The 12,140-nt window shown below is 49.0% G+C and overlaps 1 protein-coding gene across 1 annotated transcript in view; it reads right to left on the bottom strand.

The window, feature by feature from the left end:
* LOC141980933 (uncharacterized) overlaps positions 1 to 12,140 on the bottom strand; it is a 232,495-nt gene that overhangs the window by 15,122 nt on the left and 205,233 nt on the right. The window contains exons 92-94 of the mRNA XM_074942711.1: positions 10,212 to 10,260; positions 7,706 to 7,744; positions 5,116 to 5,283 (exon numbers count right to left, since the gene is read on the bottom strand). Of these exons, the coding sequence (XP_074798812.1) occupies positions 5,116 to 5,283; positions 7,706 to 7,744; positions 10,212 to 10,260 (256 nt within the window). The remainder of the gene's footprint in view (positions 1 to 5,115; positions 5,284 to 7,705; positions 7,745 to 10,211; positions 10,261 to 12,140) is intronic.

Here is a 12,140-nt window from a genome sequence, read left to right as displayed (position 1 = left end):
GCAGAGGGAAATTACTACGGACTGCAATGAAGAGGAGGGAACGGACCCCGGCCCCTCTCCAGTAACGAGCAAGTACGCATATTTCCAGACGGTTGGTCCTGGGTGGCAGGGGATTCGGACAGGACAGGAAGCAGAGACCAGATTGTGGATTTTGCTTTACAGGTGCTTCATAATCATCAAGACCTAGCTCGTCTATAGCGCTTGTCCTCCACGGAGCGCAATGCTTTACCAAGGTCAGTATCTGGTATATATGTTTCATTACCCTGTCCCATACAGGGGACACTCGAAATAGGACCTACAGGCCCATGGTTCCTAACAACTGGGTCTCCCAAATCTATGCTAATATTACGTGGGTTGGGTTAAATTGCATCTAACCTGCTGTGACCACCACCCCTCATGAGACAGTTGTGAGAGACAACTGAACAGCCCCACCTAAGACACAGCGGGTGTAGACGCCCACCCGTAAGTCAGACTTTGTGGGCAGAGAGCTCCACGGGGCAAGGTCTTTGGGTTTAGTTGCCACTTGAAAAGCTACAGCAGCGCAGTTGCAGCTGCCCGGCGGTAGCCCTTGGGTGTAGACACAGGAGGGGTTGGCCCACCAGCGTAGGATAGAGATTTTCCACACCCCTGGGTGATGTAGCTGGGTCGAACTAACTTTTTAGTGTAGACCAGGCCTTTGCTCTGGGGTGTCTGGCTCTGTGTTGGTGGGACAAGATAGGGGCCCACAGGTACCAGTTCCATGGGTGCTCTGGGGCTGGAGCACCCACGGGAAAAAAGATAGCGGGTGCTCAGCACCCACCAGCCACCACTGTTTGGGAGCTCGGGGAGGGGTTTGGGGGAGGGCAGAGAGCAGCGAGTAGTGGGTGGGCAGCGGCCTCGGAGGAGGGGTGGAGTGGGGGTGGGAAGAGGCAGGGGGAGGGCGGAGCCTTGGGGGAAGGGGCGGGGTCTCAGGCTGGAGTACCCCCAGGGAAAAATAAAAGTCAGTGCCTATGGATGGACCAACTTCTGTTGGTCAGAGAAACGAGCTTTCAACCTACACAGAGCTCTTCCTCAGGCCTGGAGGGAGACCTGAAGAGCTGCGTCGCCCAAAAGCTTGTCTCACTCACCAACAGCAGTTGGGCCGTTAAAAGATGTGACCTCTCCTACCTTGTCTCTCTAATATCCTGGGACTGGCGCAGCTACACCACCGCGTACAATCTGTGTTGGTGGGACAGAGCCATCGCACCCAGAGAGACACAGGGACAGAAGCAAGACAGCAGCAGAGAGAGAAAGTGGAGCAGACACAGCCTGGAAGCACAGTAATGCAACTGTGAGATAAAGGCGAGAGAAAAAGCTTTCTGGGTACAGAGCGTTGGCTACAAAGGCAGGCTTCAGGCAGCTAACAAAGGAACTGTCTCCTGCTGTTTGATATCTGTATCAGTTTGCCATTCAGAGGCTCCTTTTCCCATAGATTTAAGGGCAGAAGCACCAAGGCCGGAACCAAGGAGGCCAGGGAGCCATGACCCCCCTGCTTTTTAACAAAAGAAACATAAGCGCAGAATTCATGTCCCTGCAGATTCCAACCCCCCCCCCGCAGAATAATAGATTCTGCCCCGGAGATGCTGCAATTACACCTTTCTCCCACCAGGGGATGCTGTGGTGCCATAGGAGAGGGCAGCTGGCTCACCCCAGAGCAGCCAGCCGTGGAGAATCATAGAATCATAGAATCATAGAATATCAGGGTTGGAAGGGACCCCAGAAGGTCATCTAGTCCAACCCCCTGCTCGAAGCAGGACCAATTCCCAGTTAAATCATCCCAGCCAGGGCTTTGTCAAGCCTGACCTTAAAAACCTCTAAGGAAGGAGATTCTACCACCTCCCTAGGTAACGCATTCCAGTGTTTCACCACCCTCTTAGTGAAAAAGTTTTTCCTAATATCCAATCTAAACCTCCCCCATTGCAACTTGAGACCATTACTCCTCGTTCTGTCATCTGCTACCATTGAGAACAGTCTAGAGCCATCCTCTTTGGAACCCCCTTTCAGGTAGTTGAAAGCAGCTATCAAATCCCCCCTCATTCTTCTCTTCTGCAGACTAAACAATCCCAGCTCCCTCAGCCTCTCCTCATAAGTCATGTGCTCTAGACCCCTAATCATTTTTGTTGCCCTTCGCTGGACTCTCTCCAATTTATCCACATCCTTCTTGTAGTGTGGGGCCCAAAACTGGACACAGTACTCCAGATGAGGCCTCACCAGTGTCGAATAGAGGGGAACGATCACATCCCTCGATCTGCTCGCTATGCCCCTACTTATACATCCCAAAATGCCATTGGCCTTCTTGGCAACAAGGGCACACTGTTGACTCATATCCAGCTTCTCGTCCACTGTCACCCCTAGGTCCTTTTCCGCAGAACTGCTGCCTAGCCATTCGGTCCCTAGTCTGTAGCGGTGCATTGGATTCTTCCATCCTAAGTGCAGGACCCTGCACTTATCCTTATTGAACCTCATCAGATTTCTTTTGGCCCAATCCTCCAATTTGTCTAGGTCCTTCTGTATCCTATCCCTCCCCTCCAGCGTATCTACCACTCCTCCCAGTTTAGTATCATCTGCAAATTTGCTGAGAGTGCAATCCACACCATCCTCCAGATCATTTATGAAGATATTGAACAAAACCGGCCCCAGGACCGACCCCTGGGGCACTCCACTTGACACCGGCTGCCAACTAGACATGGAGCCATTTATCACTACCCGTTGAGCCCGACAATCTAGCCAGCTTTCTACCCACCTTATAGTGCATTCATCCAGCCCATACTTCTTTAACTTGCTGACAAGAATACTGTGGGAGACCGTGTCAAAAGCTTTGCTAAAGTCAAGAAACAATACATCCACTGCTTTCCCTTCATCCACAGAACCAGTAATCTCATCATAAAAGGCGATTAGATTAGTCAGGCATGACCTTCCCTTGGTGAATCCATGCTGACTGTTCCTGATCACTTTCCTCTCATGTAAGTGCTTCAGGATTGATTCTTTGAGGACCTGCTCCATGATTTTTCCAGGGACTGAGGTGAGGCTGACCGGCCTGTAGTTCCCAGGATCCTCCTTCTTCCCTTTTTTAAAGATTGGCACTACATTAGCCTTTTTCCAGTCATCCGGGACTTCCCCCGTTCGCCACGAGTTTTCAAAGATAATGGCCAAGGGCTCTGCAATCACAGCCGCCAATTCCTTCAGCACTCTCGGATGTAACTCGTCCGGCCCCATGGACTTGTGCACGTCCAGCTTTTCTAAATAGTCCCTAACCACCTCTATCTCCACAGAGGGCTGGCCATCTCTTCCCCATTCTGTGATGCCCAGCGCAGCAGTCTGGGAGCTGACCTTGTTAGTGAAAAGAGAGGCAAAAAAAGCATTGAGTACATTAGCTTTTTCCACATCCTCTGTCACTAGGTTGCCTCCCTCATTCAGTAAGGGGCCCACACTTTCCTTGGCTTTCTTCTTGTTGCCAACATACCTGAAGAAACCCTTCTTGTTACTCTTGACATCTCTTGCTAGCTGCAGCTCCAGGTGCGATTTGGCCCTCCTGATATCTTTCCTACATGCCCGAGCAATATTTTTATACTCTTCCCTGGTCATATGTCCAACCTTCCACTTCTTGTAAGCTTCTTTTTTATGTTTAAGATCCGCTAGGATTTCACCATTAAGCCACGCTGGTCGCTTGCCATGTTTACTATTCTTTCGACTCATCGGGATGGTTTGTCCCTGTAACCTCAACAGGGATTCCTTGAAATACAGCCAGCTCTCCTGGACTCCCTTCCCCTTCATGATAGTCCCCCAGGGGATCCTACCCATCCGTTCCCTGAGGGAGTCGAAGTCTGCTTTCCTGAAGTCCAGGGTCCGTATCCTGCTGCTTACCTTTCTTCCCTGCGTCAGGATCCTGAACTCAACCAACTCATGGTCACTGCCTCCCAGATTCCCATCCACTTTTGCTTCCCCCACTAATTCTACCCGGTTTGTGAGCAGCAGGTCAAGAAAAGCGCCCCCCCTAGTTGGGGAGAGGGCGGGGAGACTTTGGCCTGGCCCACCCCTCTACAAAGGGTCCAGCGCCCTTGGCCAGAAGGACAATTAAGATCATCTAGTCTGACCTGTGCATGACCCAGGCCAGAGAACTTCACCCAGTAATTCCCACATCTAGCCCTTCAGCTTGGCTGAAAAGAGCAACACGCTGTCAGGACTGGAGTTTTACCTTCCCCTGTTTCCAGGGCCGATTGCAGCCCACACTCAGTGCCTTAGACCGGTCAGCCATCTTGATCTGCCCGTGAGATCTTCTGTTGTGCCCAGTGGGCTCCATTTCCTGCCTTGTCACTCTGATTATAAAAGTACTACCACATTTGTCAGTGATGGTCCTGGTCTCTCCACCTTACCATAGAATCATAGCCTCTCAGGGTTGGAAGGGACCTCAGGAGGTCACCTAGTCCAATCTCCTGCTCAAAGCAGGACCAACCCCAGCTAAATCATCCCAGCCAGGGCTTTGTCAAGCCGGGCCTTAAAAACCAATAAGGATGGAGATTCCACCACCTCCCTAGGTAACCCATTCCAGTGCTTCACCACCCTCCTAGTGAAATAGTGTTTCCGAATATCCAACCTAGACCTCCCCCACTGCAACTTGAGACCACTGCTTCTTGTTCTATCATCAGCCGCCACTGTATTTTCCACTGCATGCATCTGATGAGGTGGGTTTTAGCCCACGAAAGCTTATGCTCAGATAAATTGGTTAGTCTCTAAGGTGCCACAAGTACTCCTCGTTCTTTTTGCTGATACAGACTAACACGGCTACTACTCTGAAACCTGTCATTTTACCAACACACTAATACAGCCTATGGGACCATAGCTGCAGCTAGTTATAGGTTTGTTTCCTAACAATCATCTCATGAATCTTCCATTCATGGTCTTCCAACCCTGGCTGTCCTTCCTGGCTGTCCAGTCCCATGCCAACAGACATCCTGACATGGCCCTCGTTCCATCGGTACACTGGGAAGCGGTCTTATAACTACAATTCCCAGGCTGTCATGGGTGAGGTAGGAGGGAGGTCATGGTCAATTGTAGCCAAAGCTAAAACAATCACACAACCACATCAAAATAAGTTACCGGTCATAAATGGAGTTGATTCCATGATAGGCATCTCTGGTTCAGTCGTATTCTGTATTTCACTAAGTAATTCTTGTTGAGCTTCATCGGCCTTCCTTATGAGTTCTGGCGATTGAAAATTCTCTTTGATATTCCTGCTGATTTCTCCTGGAGAGTCTGCACCCAGGTCTGCAGATTTAATTAGTAAGTGAAAGTCTTTCCCTGAATGAAAAGTATTGGTACAGATTGGAGAGGGGACCTCAGCAATCCTATGATGGCAGAAATCTGTAGACAATGGTAGGAGAAGCCTAACTTCAAACCACATACAGTTCTACAGCCATGTCATTTATTGGGGAAAGATAATCCTGGCTAATACTTCAGTTGAGTAGGAGTAAAAGGGGACGCTCAAGTTATTTAGATCGAAAGCTGGATCTACAGTGTGCACCAACCCAAACTTCACAGCTGTGTCAGAAACGAAGCTGGTTGAACAGTGCAAAGCAGGGTGTGGATGTGTGCACACATACAAACACATGTTCCACGACTGAATGGCTGATTGGGCCAATCCCATTCCTGCTCTGTGCTGCTCACTCATGAGGAATCTTTGCACCATTGATGGGTTGATCACACAAAATGGTGGGAGGTTGCTTCCTCTATGTACAATTCCAAGGGGAGTGTGCGAGCGCACCAGGGTGCTCACATGGGAACAAGAGCAGTCACTACATGTTCCCCTGTTTAAAACACAAAGGTGGCGATTATTAGTTATTTATTTGTATTACGATAGGACCTAGAGCAGTGGTCTCCAAACTTTTCAGGGTCACCTCCCGCCCCCCGCTTAGCCCGGTCTGGACCCTTCCCCCTGGGGCCCAGAGTAGGGGCATGGCTTGTGCGGGGGATATGGACAGGAGTAAGGGGGCTGGGGCTGAGGCCACAGCTGGGGGCAGGGGAGGGGCTGGAAGTGGAGCTCCGGCTGGGGGTTGAGACCGGCAGCCAGGGCCACAGGTGCTAAGCCCTGGGTGTGGAGCTGGTTGCCGGGACTCCGGGCATGGGGCCAGCAGCTGCGGGGCTGGGAGCGGAGCCCTGGGTGTAGGGCCAGCACGCGTGGGGTGGACGGCTGCCGGGGCTGGGGCCAGGAAAGGAGCTGGGCGGTGCTCCCTCCCTGTCTCCCATGGGGGCTGGCCCAGGCCCCAGCCACACACCCCCACCCCCGAACGTTCCTCTGTGCCCCCTGGTTTGGGAACCTCTGACCTAGAGGCTCCAGAGGACAGTTGAATTGTTTGTCCAGCATGGGACAAAACTTCAAAGGCAAGAGGGAGACCCCCCCATAGCTCAGTGGTTAGGGCACTTCCTGAGAAGCTGGAGCACCCCCAGTTCGAATCCCCCCCCCATTCAAATTTCTCCCCTCCCCTTCAAATTTCTCTCTCCTCATTTGGCGAAGGGGGAACTGAACCTGCTATTTAGGGTTTTTTGAATTTAAAGTAGTGGCAAATTAATGATTTTTTTTTTAGGGGGTGTTAGGAATAAATGAACAGGGATAAAGGTTTTTTTTGTTTGATATATGACTGGTATAAACAAGTGTGTTTTTACTTCAAATTACTTTTTAAATAGATTTTAAGCATATACACAGATACTCTATAGCAATAGGTTTAGAGCACTTTAAATATTATAGTTACTGAAACTTTTAGATGGTTTTGAGAGATTAACAGCCAGGTTTCCAGGGGCCCGCTTTCCATCCAGCTGCTGAGGCGTTTAGGTGCTAGCTTTCTGCTTGAAGCAAAGATTTTTTGGATTGCTTTAAAGTGTATTTTTATTTCATTTTGTATAGTTAATATAAACGACATATATAATTTATAGTGATGTTTAGTGAGTTATTATAGTAATCCCTACTGGATTATTAATTTTATTAGTTTTAGCGAATTGTTTATTTTGTATTAGTAAAGGATTTTAGTTATAATAATAATAAAATGTATATGTTAAGGGTATTTATAATTCAGGTTGTTGATTTTTATTTTTTTTATTTTTATGGTATATTAATTTGTTGTAATTTTTTTATTTTGATTAGTAAAACTGCAGACATGCAGCTATTTGGCCTTGCTTTTTAAGAGTCTTAAAAATTATTTAGCTATGTGGTATTTGGTTTTTAGCTAGCAGTGGCTGGACACACAAAATGGCAGACGGCAGTAATGTCAAATTTAATTCTCCCATAGCACCACACCCCAGGTATGTGCTCTAACCACTAGGCTAAAAGTTATAGGGGATATGCCTCCTCCTGCACTTGCCTTCAGGAGAGGGGTTCCTGGCTGCAGATTGCTGTGAGAGGGGCAGGGCTCAGGACACACCCCTCTCAAGAGCACCTCCCATTGGCTAGTATAGGCAGGGCACCACCTAGCATGCTGGTTTTCGTGGATCGTGTTCTAAGGTGCCTCTCTCTCCACATCATTGTATAGGAAGTGTAGACACCTAACTCAGACTTTGTGCATTCCAGTGATTTTCTAGGTGCTTAAAAGTTAGGCATTACAACACCTAAGTCCTTTTGTGGATCTGGGCCCATGTCTTACTTGACTGTAAAACTCCATGTGTGTTCTCCAGGTTACATAAATGATAAAAAACTTACCACTGTTTATGGGCATTCGTCCCAACTCACCTGTACAAACTGCAAAGATAGGAAAGAAAGGGATTAATGAATAAAGCAAAAAAAAAAAAAAGATCAGGTAAGCGAAGGCATTGTGGGGTCAGAGGCAGGGTTGGGGTGGGCAAAGATTTTCCATCAAAACTTTTTTTTGATGGAAAAGGCAGATTTTCAACTAAATGAAAATGTTAACAGCAAGTCTCCGCTTTGCTCAAAAATGTTCAGTGTTTTTGTTCAATAACTGAAAACTTTTCCATGAAAAGTCAAAATTTTCCATGGCGAAGAAAACAAAAATTGCAATCAGTTCCAATGCATCCGATGAAGTGAGCTGTAGCTCACGAAAGCTTATGCTCAAATAAATTGGTTAGTCTCTAAGGTGCCACAAGTACTCCTTTTCTTTTTGCGAATACAGACTAACACGGCTGTTACTCTGAAACCAGTTCCAGTTAGTCTTAATAAGACATGCCATTGAAAAGAAGTAAGGAATAAATGACTATGTCATGTGGCTTCTTTGGTACAGAGCCTGGATTAGGGACAGAGCTCACTGATTGGAACTGTGGTCCCTGGAACAGAGGGGAAGAGGAAACAAAGGAGAATGATGCTGGATTTGCAGCATGGTCTTAACTCTTATGAAAACACACCAAGCTGCCCACCCAGTGATCCAGGGCTGGGGGCGCTACAGGGCTGGGGCTGGAGGTGCTCCAGCCTCACCACCTGCCCACCCAGCACCTGGGCTTGGGGTGCTCCAGCTATGCCACCCCTGTGCTGTGCTGGGGCTGGGGCATGCGGGAGGGCAGGTGGCCATGCAGGGGGGTGTGCTCCAATGGGGAAGAGGGGGTGGAAGGGGAAGGATGTGGCCTTGGGCTGAGGGGGAGGGACTGGGGGCTAGCCTCCCCCAACAGTGCGTTCACCCGCCGCCCATGCCTGATTAGTAAGCAAGGCCTCCGACTTTGCTGAGATTCGGGGAATGGAACCCAGTTCGCGAACATGGCAGACCCATCCAGCCTTGCTGCATCTCAAAAGTTGTAAATGGCACAGTATTATTTACACCAGTTAGCAGAAGAGGTGAGTCTACAACTCATGGCCTCCTGGTTCACAATTCAGTGCACCTTTCACTTTGAGCCAAGTGCCACACCGGAGACTAGAACCAAAGTCACTTGGTGTCTACAGCCACTGCCTAGCCCAATAGGTCCGAGTGCCTCCCGTACCAGTGTTGAAATGAGGAAAGGAAGTGATATTCTGATACTTCAGTATGATTGGGGCCCTTCATTTTCAGTTTTTCTTTAATTTAATTTTTCCTGGGAATTTATCGGTGTTTATTACGATAACAACAAAAACAGGTGAAAATTGGTGGAAAAAACTATTAATAATTTTTCTGGGTAAATATCAGGACTTATTTTGGTGGATGGAAGGACAGGGGGAAAATGTATTCAGTGGATTAATACTTTGATGAATGGAATTCAGTATGGTTTGCTGCAGAACTAAAACAAACTCAAAACACAACGCCACTTCTGAGTGTAAGAAAACAATACACCTCTAATCCCCAAATAAATCTTCAGAGCTGGCGTGCGTGCCTATTTGCTTGTTGTGTGTATCTTCTAGACTAATACATAGCCTGACTTCACAGGCAGCTTTGCACACACACAGACTAATGTATTATCGTAATACATAAATCTCATTCAATGTATTGTATTTTCCTAATACAAGTTATTTTTTATATATTTGAATGATACAAGAGTAGGGTGAAAATCGGAAAAAAATGAATAATACTTTTTATAAAGCCTGGGATTTTTTTCAGTAAAAATCGATTTAAACTTAAAACGAAGGGGCTTAAGTATGATTTATGGATTATCTCTCAGATCCTTCATTATCCAGAACTCTTTGTTGTTGAAACAGGGTCATGCTCCGTCTACGTCTATGAACCCCAGAGAACAGCATTTCCCGTGACGTTGGGGTAATGGGAGTGGTGCTGTATCTTGAACTCCAACGACCTGCATAATCATCATTATCATCATGACAGAGCGGCTGCCAAAAAGGAAATGCTTTGTATGTCCAGTTACTAAGAAGAGCGAGAAGATTGGCATGGGAGTAAGAGGTGATTTGGAGCCATCATCAGGTGTGTGCAATCACCCCCATGACCCTTACCCGTGGTACAATACCATCAGCCACTGACAAGAGAACCGACATGGCAATACAGGACGGGCTTTGCTACTGAAGCCACATGAAAAGAATTGAAAAAATTGAGTGTTTAAAAGGAAAAATTATAGCTTGGGAAGGAGGTCAAGACTGCAGCAGAGCCCTCGTGCCCAGTGGACGCTTGTATTCATCTAGGGGGCTGGACTGGTAATGCGTCGCTGTTTGCAGTTAATGGGATGGTATTAGCTCCGCCAGGCAGGGCTGTGCTGGCATTCAAATTGCTCCAATTTAGACACCGACAGGACTCCCGGCGGTGCCGCATCTCAGCAAATGGGGCTTCCTTCGGCTTACTTACCGCATTTGTCACTCATTTCACTCCTGACCACGTCCTTCACTTCTTCTTCCTGTGTTTGCAGCAAGCAAAGCTTGGGTTTAGAATTGGTTTCTATGATGAGTGACACCAGCACCTCCTCTTCCATTCCATGGCCCCCAGCTACCTGCGGCCTCTGACTCTGCCCCCTTGGCCAGTGGATGTAAATTACACCCACTTTACGCCTGCTGCCGAGTGGTGGAAAGGGACCCTGGTGTCACTGAGAATCAGGTTCAGGGTGTGCAGCTTGTGGATAACTCGTCTAAAGCAATTTTGAAATACATTCGATTAGGGCTGTTTTATAACGTAACTAAATCTCTCTTCAGTGGCAGGTGTTGCGCTGCACAGGTGAGAATCTACCCAGACCTAAAGTCACATAAATGCCTGTTTCTTCCTCCAACACTATTTCATGATTAGAGGTAAAAAGAACGAGGAGTCTTTGTGGCACCTTAGAGACTAACAAATTTATTTGGGCATAAGCTTTCGTGGGCTAAAACCCACCCAAATACATTTCTTAGTCTCTAAGGTGCCACAAGGACTCCTCGTTGTTTTTGCTGATACAGACTAACATGGCTACCCCTCTGAAACATGATTAGAGGTCAACTTGTCAACTGCTGGAAATGGCCCACCTTGATTATCACTACAAAAGGTTTTTTCCTTCCCGCTCTCCTGCTGGTAATAGCTCACCTTACCTGATCATTCTCGTTTCAGTGTGTATGGTAACACCCATTGTTTCATGTTCTCTGTGTATATAAATCTCCCCACTGTATTTTCCACTGAATGCATCCGATGAAGTGAGCTGTAGCTCACGAAATCTTATGCTCAAATAAATGTGTTAGTCTCTAAGGTGCCACAAGTACTCCTTTTCTTTTTGCGGATACAGACTAGCACGGCTGCTACTCTGAAACCTATGATTAGAGGTGTTTGGTTTCTCAGGGTACGCCTACACTGCAGACAGGAGGTGTGACTCCAGCACATGGCAGCATACCCAAGCATAGAGAACTTGTGCCTCCCCGTACTGGGGGGGGAGGAGGGGGGCACAATCTAAAGGGGAGGACATGATTGCCTCATGTGTCTCCTCTACCCCACATCTACCTCAGCCTTGGGCCCAGCCCGGGGCCACTGCACTCTCACCCCCACACGTTACCTGCCGGGGGGCCTCTGTCCTCCTCCCACTGCACTACCCTCCCCACACCCAGCACGGCTGGGGAGGTGGCGTCAGCCCACTCCCTACCCAGGCCCAGCTGCCGTGGACAGGGGCCGAGTGAGCTGGAAACGTGCCGGGGGCGGGGAGGGGGACTCCGGCTCGCTCGGCCCCTGTCCTGGCAGCCGGGCCCGGGCGGGGAGTGGGCGGCCGGCACCTCCCCAGCCAGGCTGTCGCAGGCAGCTGCTGCACCGCACGGAGCAGCCACCCGAAGAGGCCAGCTTGAGCTGTGTGAGCAGCGGCTCCCTCCCACTCCCCGCCCAGGCCCGGCTGCCAGGGAGAACGGCTGAACCAGGGGCATAGCCACAGGTGGGCCTGGGTGGGCTGCGGTCCAGCCACTTAGCATCCAGGCCCACTTCGCCAGCCCCGGCTCTCTGGCTCAGGGGCAGGGGCGGCGCAAGGGCGGGGGCTCGGGGGAAGGGGTAGCGCGAGGACCTGAGGTAAGTGGGGAAGTGGGATACTGGGAGGAAGCATGAGCAGGAGCGTGTGAGAGGGGAGGGCTCCTGCCTCATACTGAGAACGAGGGGCGATCAGCAGGTTATCTCAAGTGCCTATATACAAATGCACAAAGCCTGGGAAACAAGCAGGGAGAACTGGAGGTCCTGGCAAAGTCAGGGAATTATGATGTGATTGGAATAACAGAGACTTGGTGGGATAACTTGCATGACTGGAGTTGGATGGAGTACTGTCATGGATGGGTATAAACTGTT

Source organism: Natator depressus, chromosome 1 (assembly GCF_965152275.1).
Source record: "Natator depressus isolate rNatDep1 chromosome 1, rNatDep2.hap1, whole genome shotgun sequence".
NCBI lineage: Eukaryota > Metazoa > Chordata > Testudines > Cheloniidae > Natator > Natator depressus.
This window is presented reverse-complemented; position numbering and strand designations above follow the sequence as displayed.